The sequence below is a fragment of the Coenobita brevimanus genome, chromosome 61 (genome assembly GCF_032717465.1).
Source record: "Coenobita brevimanus isolate Jiangsu-jjx chromosome 61, ASM3271746v2, whole genome shotgun sequence".
NCBI lineage: Eukaryota > Metazoa > Arthropoda > Malacostraca > Decapoda > Coenobitidae > Coenobita > Coenobita brevimanus.
The window spans coordinates 3,083,886-3,104,775 of record NC_137014.1 but is presented as its reverse complement, the minus strand read 5'-3'; the positions used below and the strand labels follow the sequence as shown (position 1 = coordinate 3,104,775).

Genomic DNA, 20,890 nt, shown 5'->3' with positions numbered 1-20,890 from the left:
CTGCCTCAAAAAATACAACACCTATGTTAAGGTTCTTTAAATTTCTGGTCACAGACTGATATTTGCACTTTTAATCTCAAGGTGGCCCATACATCACAATACTTTGTCATGTCTCTGAATGACACACACAATAAGAGGACCGATACTTTTTTGGTTGACTATACACATATTTAGATGTATGTACTGTTGTATGTGGAGGGGCTTGCTAACATGTGTGGCAGGGACAGGCAGCTCCACTAATCTGTATATGTCCAAGCTGTGTGATAAGTCTTGGAAGGCAAATGAGCCACAGTCCTGAACAACTACACTGTCACTGCACAAAAGACCAACCTCCACCCAATCATTGGTGTATAAAGCTTCTGAAGTGTAATGTATGAATTGCATCTGAATATCTGTTGCTGAAAGGACAGAATTTGTTTGCGTGAGAGTGTGTATGCATTCAGCCAGTGAATCTTAACAGGATGTGAATGAATGAGATGCATGAAGGGACATTGCTGCACCCTCATAAATGTCTGCCCCTAGGTAGTATGAACTACTGACCAGGATATAAAAGTACAATATCAACTCTCAAATCTGAAATGCCATGGCCAAAAGACTTTAAACAAAATTTAACAACCTGGAATGTAGAATAAAAAGGATAGCTAATGGGAAAGTCATATAATGAACAGGCTATATCATCATTCACAACAGACATGTTTTTCTTTTTTATGCAAGGAATAAGGAACCAGAGGTTAGTAACTTACTGTGTTCTTATGTGTTCCCCCAAAATTGTCTTCTGAAATGCACTGATTGTGTGAGGACAAGTGATGTTGACACTGTGTGTGTGTGTGTGTGTGTAATTCACCAGGTCGGTCAGGATCACTTGATGGTCGTGATCATCAGCTTTTACCCTCCCGGAAGGGAGCTGAGAGCTCATATAGTCCGATCTAAGGGCAAGGCTGTGACCTTCACACAAGCACACACCCGTCCCCTTGCTCGAGGGGGACAGTAACCACCCACTTCGTCAGTGAAACTTTTCGCAACCTGAGTGAGGCGCGAACTCCCGTCCACCAGTTGGCAAGCGAGAACGTTACCACTGCACCAGCGAGCAGTGTGTGTGTGTGTGTGTGTGTGTGTGTGTGTGTGTGTAATAATAATAATAATAATAATAGTAATAATATATTTTAGTTTATTTATTCATCGCAGCCAGTGGCTAAAAATACATAAGTCCTTAATCTAATGTCCTAACATAAGGGGGTCACCAGGCTGACCCTGGTTGCTCCTGAGGAATGCCAACACACTACCATGCCTCTCCGAGGCTGAAGTGAGGTGTAGGCACATGGGGACCAACCACCTAAATCTTTACCCCGCTGTGTTTAAAACCTTTGCGGGTCTTCCACCACGGCATGCCTTGAGCCAAAGTTGGCAGGTGAGAGCTCACCTCACACATGAAAGCAGCACGGTCTGAATGGGGCTCGAACTCTGGTCACCTGAATTGGGAGTCAAGTGCTCTATCAACTGCACCACTCGTGTGTGTGTGTGTGTGTGTGTGTGTTTTTCATAAGCATTCCTATGTACCATCTGTGTGTTAAGTATAATATCCAAAGCTCTATGTTATAATCAGATAAATAATATAAACCACTCCTTAAAATACCTACAATACAGTGATACCACAACCTTTGATTCGAGTAGAACTCTGGAGCCGGATTCACTAACATGTTTGCAAGCTGAGGAATCCAACTTAAATTCAATAACTCAGATTATGCACTATTAAGGCACCATAATATGCACTGCAATTTCGTATTCATTACAGATTTTGACAGCACCTTACCCATTTCACAAACTGTATCCACCTCAAATCTGCTGTACCAGCTGATTTCTGCCCAAGAAACAAGAGAGGCTCTTATAAGCAGACCTTTGGCACAATCAACCAATCAGGAAGAATTTCTCATGAGCTGTTTGGTTCCACAATATAAACACAAAGTTCGTCTGTCAACTAATGCAAGGAAGTACAAAACTAACTCATTATTTAAGCCAATGGCAAAATGAAGGGCGAAAAAAATAAGCCCATGTCTGCTTGAAGAACTGAAAGATGGCTTTTCCTCTGCTACTTCCATTTAATACATATTCCTGTTATCATACCAAAGATCAGGCAATCTCAAGACTTCCTACAGCACAAAAATGATTATGGCACTTATTTTATTACAGTAGTGGTTGCCTTAATGATTTAATAACACTGATTAGAGTGGAAGGTGGCCAGAGGCTAGCAATGGGCCAAGGGGTCACAAACAAACACGTCGTTTCCGTGTTGTGGTGTAGGTTAAGGTATGGTATGTCCTCCCTGTGCTTAACTTGTGGCGCCAGATACTGCTGCCAGATGGCTGTAGCCATGCTCTGTGAATAACTATATCAGCCTCAGTCCCTTACCTTCAGACAATGGTAGGGGATTTGGTGCCTTATGTTCTGTGAATCCGACCCCTTGTGTTCAAAGCCTCACAAACCGTACATAAGAACAGTTAAGGGAAGGGGGAGGGGGGGGGAATCTATCCACCTCTTGATTGCTGTACCTATGAATATAGCAAGGCTGCCACTCTAACTAGGGTGTTCTAACCACTGGACCACAAGCACGTGAACTAGACATACCAATTGCACTCACTCCAAATGTGTGCCATGGCAAGATTTTGAAGCAAGACCAAGGGTACCAAAGAATAAGATGCAAGCACAATAACACTGGGTAACCATGATTCCATGCTATGGTAACACTATGGTTAAACAATGTGCTTGAGATACCAATAACATATACTGTAGTTTCAATTTCTGGGTATTGCTGGGACTGACAGTGGTGCAGGAAGTGACAGCTCAATATATATTGATGCAAAAAGATACAAAATCAAGTACACATGTTATAGATAAATACTCTATGGAAACTGAAACTGGAGTTTTGAGTCATTCTAAATTCCACTCACCTCGTAACAAAATTTGCTTGGAATACTTTAAATTACTATGCATGTTCTGACCATTTTAAGTGGTCTGATACTCGAACTCCACCAACTTCGACCTAACTCCTGCAGGATTTACGTGGCAGTGGCTGTAATTTTCATTCTCGGGGGAGGGAAACTTTTCTCTATTCAGACCACAGGGCTAGCAAAGGAATTCTAGCAACTGTAACTGCGGCTTAGTAACACAGTGACCTGGTGGGTTGAAGGGCACAAAAGGGGACTTTTGGGCTTGAAGGGGGATGGAATAAAATTATTCCCATGAGCCCTAATATTCCTACAGCATTATGCAAAAAATTCCAAAGTAATCAGTTGTTGAGACAGAATATATGAGTTATTAATGAGTGGATTAAATTCCCAATGACATCTAAAAAACAGACGAAAGCTCAGAACCAGTTTCATTTTCCTGAAAAGTATTTGCATATACACAAAACTAGGGTACATACTTAAGTAGCCTTAAGTAACTACACAGTACATGTGGCAGAAAAGGCTAAACGGAAAACAACAAGAACTGAAATGCCTCAGGCACTGTAAACGAAATATAATAATCATCATATTATCACTGCTTTCCTACTTTACGGGATGGGGGGTGAGGTGAGTGCATCCACAATCTTGACTACGAAACAAGCTTGTAGTAGAGCAGCAATTACCTGCAGAGTGTCTCATGAAATGGGACACACATTTGTTCATTCCAGATAAAATTCAGGTTTATCCTAGATGTTAAACACTCCCACAACAAAGTTCGTTCTTATAAACTACATCCCTTCACTAACACTATTTTCTTCTTCTATGTTCAAGTAATTTTATTTAGCTTAAAAGATTTTTCTCAATAACCCTTTGAATATGGAAAGCTTTCCTAAGTTAAATAAAACTGTCTGGGTGAAGCAGAAATAAACTATATCAGGTAAAGAATGGGTTAGGAGATTCAACCACTCGGGAGATTCAAGTTTGAGGGATGTAACCCTGTTGTGTACAGTCATAGGCAATAGTTCTTTTACACATTTAGGATTCCCAAACTAATGAACAGGTACAAGGAACACCAAAGTCCTTCAAGGCTGTTCACTGTAGGAGAGGTTATCACAAACAAAACTATTCTATGAGTAAAAGATAAGGAAAGAAAAGCAGGAAGTGAGATTTCAACCAACCCGTTTGATTAATACTGGTTAGATAGTCTGTTTAATATTGACTAGTTTATTAATTGTCTCGTGATTGCAGCAATGCTAGGATTCTATTCCAACTAAGACCAGACAATTTTAGTTCGCTGAGCGAGTCATAAGAACCTGAGTGTTATGTAATGACAGTGTTATAGAACAAATGAAGTTAGATTACAAGCCTTCCAACACATCTGAATATTATATTGCATCCTCATTAAATGTTGGTGATGTTCCAATGTTTTCCATTCAACTGATACTGTAATTTGGAGGTAACTGGCAAAACAGACTTACAGGTACAAAAGGAGGTTTGACTGACAATTTTTATCATTTTACTTCAGTCTTACAAACATAATGAGGATTTTTTGTACTGATTAGTTCAGCAAGATATGTTAGGAAAGTCTAGAGAAACTAATGAAGTGAGATTCCAATCCTTCCAACACACTTGATTGATCCAGTTATTGAGCAAGATCACCAGATTTGGCACAGAAAAAAGGGAGTAACAGAATTATTGACCACAACTGTACAAAGTTCCTCTATTTCACGAATTTGTATCTTCACCTTCCTATCTTCCATACAAAACATCCTTAACACCTTCACTCTGTCTCCCTTAAGCTGAGTGAAATAATCTTCCTAACATTACATGATTTTAATTACTTAAAGAGACATGCTGAAGGGGTAGGGTTAATGATGGCTATATATCTAACTTCTCCAGTTCTATCTTCAACAAAGGCTTATTAAAAAAAAAAAAAAAAAAAAAAAAAAAAAAAAGGTGGCTTCCCTTGCCCTCTGTCATTTAAGATTTAATAATACAGACCTATTTTTCTTGGGTACTGAAGGCTATTACTAACCCCTCCAGTTTATTCTTCTCGGGTGATTCAGAAATATCAGTCAACAACTGAGGGCCTGCCATCACCACACAGGCTTAAATAATACAGTATAGACATACAGTATATTTCTTCCCTCCACCTATTACATTCTCACAAAACTCATTTAGCTCTTCCTGTCATGAATTTCACATTTTTCAACGGCCACCTTCCATTATCTTCCTCAAATTTATAGTCACTCTCACCAGTCAATGTCTCTTGCATACAACTTCCAAATTTCTCCCATGATTCCTTTTTGAAAAATCTAGACTCCTAGTATCAGCTTAATTTACCCCACATCTATCTACCTATAGCCAGATCCCATAATCCTATAAAGTGTGGAAGTTTGACTTACGTTAGTTGTTTTACAGGGACAGGCACTAAATCTCCGTAACACAACTAACTGAAAGTCAAACTGTCACCCTGTATGGGATTATTGCGTCTGGCTATACAATACAATAGATAGACAGATGTAAGGAATAAATTAAGCTGGCACAAGAAGTAAAGCTTTTTTACAAAGGAATTATGGGAGCATTTGGAAGTTGTATACAAGAAATACTGACTTGTGGAAGAGACTGTATAGATTTTGAGAAAATAATGGAAGGTGGTTGTTGATAAACCTGAAATTTTTTTTTGAGGAAGAACAAAATCCCTCATACCCTTAAACTTTTACTTATTACTGCCCTCATCCAGAACTAAGATACAACACCAACACTCTTTTAGTTTCCCCTAACAACATTACTTACATCCACCTTTCACATCACCCCCAAAGTTCTTTATTTAAAAAGAAAGATGATATTCCTGGATCCACTCTCCAAACTTCTACTGCAACCTGTTTACTCTTCCCACCAAATAAGCCTATTTCTCACATCTACCTCTCAAAAATCTCCCACATTTCCTAGTCCTCCCACCAAAAACTTTATATTTAAATTTCCACTTTGCTCCAACTGATGAAAAAGTCTACCTTCTTCCAGCCCTTAATTCTCAACCTAATTATCTTGCATCAACCTCCTCACTTCCTCTAGCTCTTCCCTCCAAAGAGTTGAAGGAGTGCTAGGAATATGTTGATGATGTCCATGTAGAGAGTGAGAGCGCCGTAAATGTGCTCCTCTGGGGAGAGCTCGTGCTTCCTGCCTCCCACTATCATTTGTGTGTCATAGACCAGGTACTGCAAACAGAAAGATGGAGGGAGGTGGATAAGATGGATTCACGATGTTGGTGATTATATATGTGCAGCATAAAGGAAGGGCATTTGCAGACCTCAACCCCTTCAATATGGTTAAAGTACATCTTTCTTATTTTATTCTTGCTATCACCACAAGGTACTATTCATTAAATCCGATGGCTTTTGAATTGAAAGGGTTTGATTCCTTCAGCACTTGGGGGCTCCCCAACAGTGAATAAAACTGTTCAATGACAAGACAAATAAAATCATGTACCATAATGGTAAACTGAATAAGCTATCTGGAGACAGCAAGAATATTCTCAAATAAAGATGTCATCATAACGAAGTGGATTGGGCTCACTATGTCACATGATACACAGACTCATGCACTATGTTCTGAACAAAGATCACACTGTGGCAAATAAATTAATAACACATAAAAAATAAAATAAAAACATCAGTGCACATGGTAGTAAAAAACTTTGTAATACCACATACAATCTACAGTGAAAATATGAGTAAAATTTAAAGAAGACACATGATGACAGATTTTGCAATCTAAAGGGGGGGGGGGTTAGACTACAGTCATGCAGCCTATGGGGGTGGAGGCTACAATTATCACATTAATGGGGTTAATCATCTCACATTGAGACCTTAATTTAGTATTTTCCTGCTGCTACTAAATTTTATTTGCATTACAAAACACCTCATGTTATACTTAACTCCTTCAATTTGAAAAGTCTTTCCTGGGCTGGTTACTAGACTCGGGAAATGGCTAAAATAAAGTGAAGAAATCAGTGCACCACTGTACTCAAAGAGTTACCTATTCTTAACTATTACACTAAATCCACGTGTCAGTGAGTAGTTCACTGAATCATGATATTTGTGAAGTGTGCTTCTTTTTCCTTCCTTTTTGCATCCTACCTCACCCCATCCTTGTGTGTGTGTGGGGGGGGGGTCTGGATGATGACACTTTTAGTAGTCATTGATGGTTTCAGTACAATGATAGTTCTGTATTTCAATCATGCAACCATCATACAAATGCATTTGGACTAGAAAAAATCTGCTAAAGTTAGTATAAAAAAAACTATTATAGTAGATACAAATTCCAAAACTTACTTAACCTTGGGGGTCATACTTTGTATTTAAAGTGGCTAAAACCAGACTACTTGAATAAGCTGAAGAGAGATTGAAGTGTGGCCATGTGGCTCATTCAACTGGGTAAACTTTGGTTAGTATCTCAGTCTATTCAGTTCTCTCTGGCTTTCTGGACCCTTCCTTAGAAAGGCTTCTCCTAAGAACAATATAATTCAGGATAACATGAACATATTTAAAAGTTGTATTAGTAGTACAGTACTCGTTTTCATTTTTAAAGGCTCCAATGTGCTTGCATGCAATGGCCTTGGTCACCTAATGGCAGTTTTCCATACTGCTCAATATCTGGCAGCCTCCCTATTCAGTCCCTTGTCTCTGTGGTCATGCTCACTGACCTCATCCCAGGTCTTTTTCTGTATAACTCTCACACCCCTACCCCTAACGTTAATACTTCTCACTGTCTTCACCCAGCTGTCATCCCCCATCTTCTCTACTTGTCCAAACCACCTAAATCTACCTCTCATCATCACAACACCAAAACACTCCAGTCCTGTCCTACCAGCTTTTCCATCGTAAACTTAGCCCCCCCAGGCCTTGCAATAAAGGACACACTGCACATCCACCTAATCAATGTCATTTCTGTACATTTGGGCCAGTGAATATCCTCTTCCTTTACTGCCTAGGCCTCACTACCATACAGCATTACAACCCTAACACATGCTGCATACAAAGATCCTTTAGCACAGAGGGAGAGTCCTCTCAGCGTCAGGAGAGGCAACAGCTCCCTGAACTTCTTCCAATCACTCCTCACTCTAGACACAGAGTTCCTACCCCACCTCCAGCACTTAACGTGTCTCCCAAATAACAAAACTCTTCCGCACACTCAAGAGACTCACCAGCAAGATCAAGCATTTCAAGCCTGACAATATCCACGTGCTCTCCCCGACACTGCGCAAGTGAAATCAGCATTATCCCCCACTCAACCGACTTATCACAAACACTGCATAAGTGGAATTACTTCCCACTTGTGCAGTGTTTGTATGGGACAACAAAGTTATAACTACAACAGCCGTGCATCATGTGACTAAAAAAGTGTAAAACCTGAGATCAAAACAACAATAAGGAATAAAAATGGAAAAGGTAAAATGTGCTAAGTCTTAAACATGCCAAATAAAAGTACAGTACTGATTAAAGCTATGGTGGAATTAGCATCAGAGTTTTAATGATGATAACACCGAAGGCTTTGGTAATAATAACACTATAGTAATAATAATACAGTAAACCCTCTCCTTACCGGATCATTTCAGGGGAAGCCTGATCCGGTACAGCCAATAATCCAGTGAGTTTGATGCCTGCCCCTTCCCGATGTGGGATTTCAAGTACATAATGGACTACAAATGAGTTAAACAGCATATTCTGTTAACAATATGAAAACTATACCCATTTTCCTTTAACCTGGCCCATAATTTCACACCCTTCTTATAACACTCCTTCATGACTAGCCCATGGGGGGGGGAAAAAAAAAAAAAAAAAAAAAAAAAAAAAAAAAAGCCACCAATGCTAGTAACTGCATTCTGAGACACCCAGCACACAGGAGACAATCCAGTTTGATCCAGTAGGCCGGTGTCATATGCCCCATGTAACAGATCTGCCAGATAGTACAGTATCTGGTATGTACAAAACTTTACCTGGGAAGTTCAAAGTGATTATTAAATCTGACATCTAGTCTAATGGGGTACGGTAATGTGAGGGTTTACTGTAATAATACTACTACTAATAATAAAAATACTGTAATAATAATAATTAATAATAATAACAATACGGTGATGATGGTAGTGGTAAATAAGGAGGATGGTTACTGAGATACTATTATGATGATGATATGATGACATAGTAGTGGTGGTGTTAAACAGGAAGAGGATAGTTATTATCAAGATGATGATGTTAATAAGTTATTGTTGAGCAATCCCAGTCTGTCTGGCCAAGCATATCCATCAACTGCAGGTAAGCAACTGCCTCTACGAGGCCGTCCCATGCAGTGAACCGATGTTCCTCTGTTGCAGACAGCAATTTGTCACAGTGAGGAGTAAGGAAGAGTGTGGAGGTTAGGTTCCCGGATGAACACGCATTTACGTCTCTCCATTCAGTTAGCAAGGGCATACCTAGCAGGCCCACATCACCCTGTTATTTGGGTTTATGGTTACCAACCAGCACTACAAATGGTTTCCGGGGTTACAAGAAACCACCAGGTTTGTCACACAGCATAGAACCACCTGAAGTGGGAAATGGAGTAATAAAAAGTGTGGGATGGATGACAGAAATACAAGAGAGGAGAGCATATAAAGAAAAAGAACGATGAAAATGAAGGAGGCAGTAGATAGCATTATATCCAGTGCATGGATGACAGCTGCCACCATCCACCAACACGATGATAAGTTAAATGTATATCGAGTATTCAACTCAACCCCTAGGTATGATGAAATCCACTTCACTTTAATCAGGTTTCCACCTGATAATCTAACTGAAATAACAGGAATTAATGATGACTATATCTAAACTGCTTCACTTTGAAGACTGTCCCCAATACTGAATAAAATTATCTGGAGACAGTACAAATAAAACAAGAGATGTCATCATACTGAGGTCAATGCAGATAAAACATACCACAAAAGCTGCTAAACAAAAATGCTTTATCATGCAGAAATCTAAAATTTAAACTCAATCCTGTAACTTACACCATTAGTGCCTGGAGTCCTTTAAAAGGGATGGAATTGGCACTGTCAAAAGTTAATTAAGAGAGGAATCCCATGATGCATAAGGGAACCCTGGGCACCAATGGGTTAATCATGCAAAAAATATAAAGATCAGCAAAAGCTCCAATGGGTGCAAAAAACAAATTTAAAAAATAAAAAATAAAACTGAATAATTTTGTACATCTATGCACAGTCAAATAAATAAAACAGTAACTTACAGTCCTACAGCACCCCTGGTGGGTACAGGGGCCTGAGGCGAGGCTACACCAATCCAAAACATTAGAGGATGGATGACTAAACCATCAACGGCATTACATGATCAGAAGTCACCAGCCACCTCCTAGGAATTCAAAGCAATGTGTTCTTTGTGGTTTGCTATGTCACAGCTGTCACATTTTCATAGTTCTGTGGTGGTTACTGCAGCTGTGGTTGTGGTTGTCAATAAAGTACAAATGTGCTGGAACAGTTGCATTTATGGTTGCCAAAATGGTATTACTGAGCAGTTGCAGTTCGAGAAAGCTGTACATAAGCAGCTACAGTTGTTAGAATGGTACAACTAAGCAGTTGTGGTTGCAGGTGCAGTTGTCAGAAAAGGTACAGTGCATCATATCCCTGAAACTACAGACCAATGGGAGGGAGACAGCGTACGATGATGCCGCAGGTCCAGAGTTGCCAATGAACACTTTTAAAAAATTCTAAATCACTACCCATATATCTATAAACCAGTACTAAACACTGAAAATTAAAGCTGTATATGGAACATGCATTATTTTTACCTTAATTGAAGAGATGAAAGAAAATCCTGACATGCCTGTACGATGGATGGCATTGGGGTATGAGGCACTGAACTATTACAAGTATTGGTACAAGTACTTGCAAATAGCCTGAAGAATGTATCAAGCTTTAGTTGTCAGCCTCACTGTTATTGCTCCCTTATGGTAATTTCTCCAGTATTTCAATTGCGTTCATAGTTCGTTTTAATTTCATTTTTGGAGGCTCCAACATGCTTGCATACATCAGCCTTGGTCACCTAATGGCGGCTCTCCATGCTGCTTGATCTCTGACAGCTTTCCCCATTTAGTCCCTTAACCCTGAGATCACACTCAATTACCTCGTCCTAGGTCTTTCCCAGTCGACCTCTCACTACCCTACCCCCAACATTAACACCTCACTTTCTGCACCAAATTATCATCATCCATCCTCTCCACATGCCCAAACCATCTCAACCTAACTCTTTTCGTCACATCACCAATACACTCCAGTCCCATCCTACCTCTCAACTTTTCCATTGTAAACCACAGGCCTTGCGCTCCAGGATGCACTACACACCCACCTAATCAATGCCATTTCTGTACGTCTGAGCCTGCCAATATCCTCTTCCTTTACTGCCCAGGAGTCACTACCAGACAGCATTACACTCTAACACATGCCACATACAAAGATTCCTTAGCACGGAGGGAAAGCCCTCTCAATGTCAGGAAAGGCAACAGCTCCCTGAACTTCTTCCAACCACTCCTCACTCTAGCCACAGAGCTAGTTCCTGCCCCACCTCCAGCACATAAAATGTCTCCCAAATAACAAAACTCTTCCACACACTCAAGAGACTCACTAGCAAGTTCACTCCTTTCATGCCTGGCAATATCCACATACAGTACTCTCCCCGATACACCGCAAAGATGAAACCGGCATTATCTCATGGTCTACCTGAACCAGTCACACAAATGCCAAAACTTTTGCACATACTGCTTGCCTCTTCTAGGTCTCTCATCAGTCTCAAGAGTTCTGTTAGATAACCACCACTGCTTAAACTTACATCTACACTGTCCTTCAGGGCAAATTGCATTCTATTTTTTTTTTTCCCATCCTCTTCACACATGACACAGGCACCTCAAATTAAAGTTTCTTTACTGGTTCCAGTTTCTGTACAACACTTAAAACTACATGTTTTCTCTGAACACCTGATATGTCTTTTCATTCCACAGTTAATTAGAATACAGTATGAAAAGCACCATACTGAAAACAACATTGGATTTCAGGGAACACAACCAAACACACGAGTTATGGGCTTCACTGACTAAACAAATGATGGTGCACTGGTTGTGTGGCTGATGAGCTGCCTAGGAGACACTTCCTGAATTAGCAGTCACGGTGGGCTACTCAAAAAGGGTTGCATCGGCAGATGGATAGACCAGGAGTGATATGTTCTGTCCATTGCTTCCAAAATATGATGAATCTGGGTCTGTAATTTCAAGTATCTACCAAACAACTTAGCCATTATGACTGCTGGGAATAAAGACAATTGCAATAATGTAAGTGAATGAACAACATGACAGGAAGGCATCTTTGCATTATTAATAACTTTATCCAGGCTGATCTTGGGTTAAACTGGAAAAAAAAAAAGACTGCTGATGGTAAATCAAAGATCAATCTGATTTAACCACACTCCTGATGCAAATTCCATCATTATCAAGCTTCAACAACCAAAGAGTATTTCCAGGGCACTGAAGGCACATCACACATGTTAAACACGCCACCTACCACTTTCCCAAGCTTCTGCCCAAATGAAAGTAGTTATATGTACACCTTCTATATTAGTTACAACTGACCTGTATTTTATTCAAATTATGATACAGTGCACCTGAAAGTGGTTATGTTTACACATTTTCATATTTACAATTTATCTATACTTAAAGTCAAATACAGGTAGAGTGCACCACAGGAAAAAAAAAGATCTGCATCTTTACCCCTTACTCAGCCAGTGTTTCTTCTCATACCAAATTACACCCACTACATTGGACAGCTCCTCACTGTGGACATTTGTGGGAGGGCAATGTGGATGGGCCCTTGCTGCTTTAATAACAAGAACATTTTTCTTTGTTGTTTATCCAGCACAATAAATAAATATGTACTGAAGTAAGTTAATTCACATCTATTTTTACCACTGATATTGCTTACTACTGTTGTGCATCATTCAGTTTACCCACTCAGCTGATCCAAGCAACAGAAAGATAAAACACTCAAAAAAAGTTATGTAAACTGAAATTCTCAATGTTAGTTTTTCATAAATCCTACAACTACAAAAGTTCAATGCAACTCTGAGGATGCTGAGCATGCTGTTGGCCTAGGCACCAATGAAATGAGTTCAGTTAGAAACTTGGTGGGCAATCCAGAGTTAAAGAAACAAGAAGACATTTGTATGAGTTATGTGTATGGACAATGAGAGTTAACTCTGCCTCTATATAGTTACAGAATGCAGAGTGAGATGGGATGGTAAAGAAATGGAGAATATGAGAGAACTGAAGTACTTAAGGTAGTGTGTGACGAATAAAGGTGAAAGTTTAGGAGGAGTTATAGTACTGTGGATATTGAAAGTGTTAAGATAAACACTCTGTGATGGTTTGGCTATGTGGAGAGGATAGACAGTGAGTGAGAGACTCAGAGAGACTACGTGAATGAGGTGGAGAAAGGAAGGGGGGGGGGGACAGAATGGGATGGAGTGGACAGAAATATCTGAGGCAGAAGTGTGAACTGGGGGGAAGGCAGTGAAATGGTAGAGGACAGGGCAACATGGTGGCACTTCGTTTGTGACCACCCCTTACAGGATTAAAGCATCTGGCAAAAGATAAAGACACAGATAGTCTCAACATCTGCAAATCTCCTACCTTCAGTCTCTAATCCAGCCAGCTTCCCCTTCCTCACCAGCTCAACATGCCTCACTGACCTGCCCTGCCCTGCCTGTGCTACCATCCTTGCCAGTGGCCATCACATCAAGAGCTGCAAACCCCTTACACATTGACCCCAGTGATTTTTGCACATGGGGTCCAGAAACATACAGTTGCCAGTGTGGAACTGACTGTACAGGAAAAAATGCATACTGTAGTTAATATGGCTACTGTGGCGCTAATTCCCCTCTTTCTGTTGTTATTCTGCTACAAGTATTCTCTCTCTCTCTCTCTCTCTCTCTCCACCCAGCCACCTACCATACTGAAGAGCAAAGCAATCCCAGCGGCATAGACGGTGTACAGGATGCTGCTGCCAGTGGTCACATAGGTAATGATGGCGATGATCCCAAATATAAACAACACCATCGATGCCACAAACAGGTAGATGCCACACCCAGTGAAGTCATACTGTGGCAGAAGAAAGACAGATGATAGAAATGAAGGTTATGAGCAAGATTAAAAGGGGAGTATGATTTTGGCTGACACAACTCCTCCTCCTCCTCATCATCAATCACCATGATCAAATATGATGATACCAGCAACCAGAACATGAACACTCAGCTTTGTACTGTTCATTAATATCATCATCCTATCACCATTATTAACACCCTTCAGCCCAAGAATGTCTTTCTCAATTTGTTCTAGCCAAAATCAGACTACAGTATTTTATTAGCATACAAGATGTCCTTCATAATGGCAGGGTTAATAAAGGCCGTATCTAACCCCTCCTGCTGAATAAAACTGTCTGGAGGTAGCATAAATATATTTAAGTTACCACACTGAAGTGAAGGGGTTAAGACATTGATTATTATGCCCTCAGACAATTTCACTCTTCATAGTGGGGGGAATTTAATAAAACCTACAATATCCTTTGATGTTACAATTCCCTCCTTGAAGCTTAATAAACCCATGTGGCTGCAGCAAGAATAATCAAGAAATGACACTGCATTGAATGGATTTGTTTAGTGTATATTGTTTCTTATCTTTTTCAGTATAAGGAGTCTTCCCTAAACATAGCAAAGGGCCTGGTAGTAGTGAAAATAATCTGATGTCAGAAAGGAATAATGCATATTGTTTTTAATTCTTTCACTAAATGAGTTCTTTCCTGAAGTGAATAAATAACTCAGGCAGCATCAAGAATAAACAGGAAAGTACTACAGATGAGCTTTCTTAAGGTGCATTTGCTCACATGGTGCTTGCAAATGAAAATTACGAATGCTATCGTACTAATGTGGTTAAACTGTGGTCAGTACATTAGACATATAGTCAAAACACGAAAGCCCATTCAACTCCTCTGCTTCTGTTTCATTCCTGGCTTCGCAAACTTGAAAGTGAAGTAGTGGACTGAGGTGTAAACTTATCATCATTCATCTGTGGGTGATAATACGAACCTTTATCCACTACATCACAGGAAAACATCAATGACTCCAGTGATGAAAAAGACAGGAGATGCATATGATCTTCTGAACCTAACTGAACTTGTCTGCAGCCTTACTTCAGTGTGCATGGCAGAGAGAGTACTGCAGGAGATCCCCCTAAACTAACTATGAGGAGCTCCATGGAGTAACTATGAACATACCAAACCTCATCAACCAAGAAAATAGTGGTTAGACCGCTTTTTTTTTTTTTTTTTTTTTTTTTTTTTTTTTAAACCCATGGCACCTTCAAATTTCCTTCACAGAGCAGCAGCATAAAATAAACATAGGGTGTTCTGTGAAGGAACTCCAGAGGTGCCCAAAATTATTTTATTTTATCCTGTTTTCATAATACAGTATCTCTTTTGGTGCACTCTGAGTTACTCCACAGAGCTCCTAATATAATGGTCTGCAGCAGCAAGCATATTCTAGAAATGATGTTTGAACTGAAGTGATTTAACTGATGGCATCCGGGTGTCATGTATAGAAGGCAGCCTGGAGACGAGTGGGTAGCATTCATATGTGATCTAGTGTTTCGCGGCAAAATCTGAATATTGCGCATGTAATTACCACTACAGGCAAACACTGGCAACCCTCCTGCACACATCCCAGCCATGCTCCAGCTTCCTGCATACTTCTGTCATGGATAGACCTACACAAAAAGTCTTCCCTGTGTCCGGTGAGATGTCAGCCAGCCTGCCTCAAGGTTGCTGCCATGGTGACCACACTACCTGGCTCACACCACTGCACACTCACACCACACTTCCCAAAGCCTACACGAAAATGGTGTTTGTGGTTGATTTTTTTTTTTTTTTAATTTATTTTTTTTTTTTTTAGGGCTAGTACTGTATAAGCCTTACTTGCACCATGCATATGAACACAGCCACATAAAACACAAAAAGTTACCTCATTTCAAAAGGATCTCTTTTTGACGCTACTCATTACGAGGACAATCTGAGGCCATCAGCTTGAAGTTGAAAGATTGGTGAGTATTATGACACTTAGTTTTTAATTTTTTGCTAAATATTAACAATTATGGGGGAAAAAAAAAAAATCCATAAATCCCCAGTTGGGGGAAGAGTCATTGGAAATGAATGCTGGATGTCACTCATGGTGGTATATCTAGGGATAAAAATTCTCATATGGAACAGAAGTGTTTCAATTAAACTAAATACATATCTACTGCAGCTACACTTAAGTCTATGTGGCAAAGAGATTAATGTTTGGATCTCCCAATTTATATATTCAACTAATGAAAAAGGCTGCTAAATTTTAAAATATATCCCTGATTTCAAATTAGGACTGCCGGTATCTAACACTCTCTGACTCACTCTCAGCTTAATGAAACTGTCTGGTGGAAGCTGGAACAGAATATTAGAGTTGTTTCCACCATGCATGGGTTAATGCTACCAGTATTAACATTCACACTTGTATGAATCTGTCTGAGCTGAATTAAACTACTTAGGGACAGCTGGAATCGTATCCTTGAGTTATTTTGACCATGATAAGATTAAGTTCTCAAATTCAACTACAAAAATATGTACTGCAGCCTCACCTTGGTCTGAGTGGCAAAGAGGGTGATGCAGAAGCAGATGGCAGCAGTGATGCCAATGGTCATGACCACAATAGTTGTTTCATAGGTTGATGAAATAGCTCCTGCCATGTATGACAGTGCCAGGGTAAATATTCCCAGCATGATGAAGTTGGCGGGCCACTTGCGTCGCATCCCAGAGCAACAAATCAGTGTGAAATAGGTCACAATAAACACCCCATATGACAGCATGGAGATCCACGCATGAGTTCGTACGAAATAAGCAACACCCTCACTGAAACAAAGGAAGTAATGGAAAAGGTTAATTACAGTAGTATGTTGGTGATAATTCTCCCATTTTTATACCTTCTAGCATTAAGGTTACCACAAACACTCCACATGACAACTTGAAGATCCATACGTCTTTGTATGAAACAGCAGATGTCATTGCTGACACAAGGCAAGTGATGGAAGGAAGTTAATTAGGGTGGGGGCAAATACTGCATATCCAATCACTAACTGGTTAATACAAATGAATGCTTCCTAAATTGCTGCAACCTGCTGGCTTGTGAAGATTTCCAAAACTTTATTTTTTCTTTAATGACATACATGCATTCTACTTGATACTTTCAGTATGAGAGGCCTTTCTCAAGATGAATATAATCATCTATATACAATAAGTGAATGTGAATGTTGCAATATATGGAAGAGGCGGTAGCAAAACAAATGATAAATGATCAAAGTGAAAGGATGAAGTACAGGAGTTCTTGTCATTAAAGGTTCGTTCACAAGATAATGATTCTTCAGACAAACCAAACTGCTACCAGTAAAATACCCTTGGTTTAATCTGCCTGCTTTCAAACAAACTAAACCAATGGTGTTTTACTGGTAGCAGTCAACACAACTATACAAAATAATGGAAGTTCACACAACCTCTCAACAGTCAACCTTTTCATGGATACAAAGTTAAGATGCTAAGCTCAAATGTTGTCGAGTCTACGGGTTAGGCATGTGAGCAACTCATAATTCATCTACTAATTCAATTCCCCCTCTAATATTTTCTTATTTGCTTTGTTACTTCATGACAGCAGGATGTCAAGTTATTTTTTTCATTAACCCCTTAAACGCGGATCGTCACGTTTGCGACGCTCGGCGAAAAGGACATAACGGTGGAGCGTCGTGTTTGTGATTCTAGTAAATTTTGAATAACCGCGGGCAAGCAGGCTCCAGCTGGTATTGTCTATCAGTACCACCACCCTTTAGCTACAATTAGCATACTTTACCTTTGTACTACTGATCTCTGTTGTTGCCAAGTATCGCGTTTTTCCCCCGTCCCCCCCCCACCACGGCCCGGCCAGCCTGGCTGTGATACGTGGCAGCGCTCTAAGTGATCAGAACTGTAAATCTGCGCTCTCCTCTCAAGCAGTTTATGCTAATAGGAAACGCTTGTTTCCCCAGTTGTAACACTAGCTTTTTTTCGCACGGTTTGCCCCTGTTTAGCGTCAGTTTACCGCAGGCTTTCAAAGAGACATTATGGTGAGTTCTAGCTCTTCCGAGTCAGTGCAAGTGACTGACAGGAACGAGAATAAAGTGACGGGCGTAAGGCAGAATAAAAAGCGCGCCGCGGTGATCTTTTGGGAAGTAATATGATTGAAAATAATGTAGTATACATGTTTTTAGCTGTGAAAATGGAAATGTTTGTTGAGTGATGGGAAGACCGCCGCCGTGCTGCATGTCGGCCGTACGCTCCGTTGATTTTAGCTTTATTTTCAGTGCTTATTGTACAAATACGGATTCCAAACTACCTTTACGTTGTAGTATAAAGTTTACTGTAACAGAATGAGGCTGTGGTAGAGGGGAAACCGGGTTGTTGGAGGTGTGAAAGTGAAGATTTGGTTACCCAACTTTGCAAGTCTCCACAAGTCCTTGGGTAGTCCACGAAGGCTCAACACCTGTCTCTGGAGAAAGCTGAATGTAAGTACTATCTGCCATACCAAGTATAAAGTTCTAGGGTTAATCTCTGATTTTTGGCTAATATTTTCCTACAGGTACTCAGACCGCGATACAACCCCACCACTCGGGGGGGGGGGGTCAACTGTTCACGGCTGCGTTTAAGGGGTTAATGAGCACTATTCCTGACCACTATGTAAACATCCTTGCCAAATAATTTTCACCAATCTCTGTGACAAGCTGCTCTGGTAATACCTTCTTGGTTCATGATGGTGAGAGACTTAAGGCAGTAACCTGATGCCTGGGATGAATGGAACCAAGGAGGGTGCATTCCATCTTGTTTGTAGTATGAATTTCTGAATGGAGCTGAACAAATCTAGTTATACTATTTTCATTACACACTCACAGTTGCACAATAAATGCAATATAAGTCAAACACTGAAAACACTTACAGCAGAACACCACCTTCAATGGAAATTACCATACACAACACTCCTAATCCAAGTATTTTATATATACTGTATATATATATATATATATATATTATATATAGTACTAGCAATGGTACTCGGTGTTGCCGGGCCAAAAAGGCGAACACTCTAATTCTATTTGTTCTAATTCGATCTTCCTTTCTACTGCATAAAGACCATGTACCTCTTATGCTTTTGAAGAGGTATTATAAAATGTCCAGAAACTTTCTGTTTCAGCTTTCGCAGACTAACACACAGCATTTGAGCGCATGTGTTTCCTATTACCAGAGACCTCAAATGATCTCCGATCACTGACCTTAAATGACCTTGGAGGTCAATCTCACACAGCCTATGTCCGGACTGGAAGTCATGTGAGTCTCCATGTCAAAAATTGGGTTGCTGGGTCCAGTCGTTTGAACATGCATTACCAGTGATCTAAAATGACCTCCATCCAGTGACCTCAAATGACTTCAGAGGTCAACCTCACATAGCCTATGTCCAAACTGGAGGTCACGTATCTCCATGCCAAAAATACTTGAATGTATTGGTACTGTGATGATGAGGGGTAGATGGTGATGGTATGGGCATGTTGTGAGGGTGGATGATGACAGCTGGGTGCAAAGGGTGGGAAGTGTGAACATGGAGGGGACAGCTGCGAGAGGCAAACTGAAAAAGACCTGGGATGAAGTCACAGAGAGTGACTTCAAGGATAAGGGAATGAATAGGAAGGCTGCCAGAGATCGAGCAGCATGGAGTGCCGCCATTAGGTGACCAAGGCAGAGGCATGGAAAGATGCCGGAGCCTTTATACACTATAAAATATGATTAAAGGTAAAATGTGACAAGTAGGATTTCCTACTTACTATGACAGCCTTGGGTGTTTGGGACAGGAGAGCATCCGAGGCTGAATGTCTGGAGAAAGGGGAAGAGTAGTGCCCCTAACCTTTACAGAGCTAAGACTAGGGGTCAAATTTATAAACCCTACTGAACTGATGTCATTCGCAGTCAACTTGGTTAATATTAAATTGAAAAAAAAAAAAAAATAAAATAAAATAAAATAGTCGGTATTATCAAATAAATGACATGGAGACCTGTTTATCCTGTGTATTGACCGTGATTGTTTCTTGCCCAGTCTCATCACTACTGCTCCAGGAGAATGTATTTGTTGATTCCATACACATTTATAAACTACCTTGACAGACAGAAGGGCAAAAACTAAGGGTCAGAACTGTTAAATCACTAATTATGAGGAAGACAAGAGAAAGGGCTCACAAATGAGAGAGTCAGGAATCTTCATAAACAAACCAACGCCACACCTGCTTGGAGGTTGACTGTGTGATATTTTCCCTGCCCATGCAATTCAAATCATAGCTGGGTTGTGTGGGATTTACACTCAGAGCCCAGTACAGTAACATATGGATATAAACACGTAGAACAGCATATAATGGCTGCAACTCACACAGGGGCAGGAGGAGACCGAGTGTACATATGTGGTGGCTAAGATGGCTTACCATATGTCACCATGCTGGCACTCTGAATGTCAGTGGCTATGATGGATGTTGGCCAGGGGATTTTAGTGCAAAGACTACTTGGAGTGCAACTGAGGTTGATACTATGAGCAAAATCTGTGTGAACTGAACCAGCATAAATGAATGCCTATTTTGCAATAATGGCTAATAACACAACATTCATTAACACTTCCAGCAAAAATGACACAACACTTTGTGGTACAAGTATAAAATTACCATACTATGAAGCAATGCAGAACTGCATAGTGGGCAACACCAAGGTAAGCAGT

At 40.3% G+C, this 20,890-nt stretch overlaps 1 protein-coding gene across 2 annotated transcripts in view; it reads right to left on the bottom strand.

The window, feature by feature from the left end:
* The window catches only part of LOC145403609 (protein lifeguard 2-like), a 52,622-nt gene that overhangs the window by 18,393 nt on the left and 13,339 nt on the right, over positions 1-20,890 (bottom strand). Inside the window, exons 4-6 of one of the 2 annotated variants that reach the window (XM_080275285.1) lie at positions 16,698-16,968; positions 13,986-14,135; positions 6,009-6,160 (exon numbers count right to left, since the gene is read on the bottom strand). In XM_080275285.1, coding sequence (XP_080131411.1) covers positions 6,014-6,160; positions 13,986-14,135; positions 16,698-16,968 — 568 coding nt within the window. In that variant the 3' untranslated portion in view covers positions 6,009-6,013. Of the gene's footprint in view, positions 1-5,416; positions 6,161-13,985; positions 14,136-16,697; positions 16,969-20,890 lie in introns of those variants that run through there. The other variant, XM_080275284.1, reaches the window with a different exon arrangement.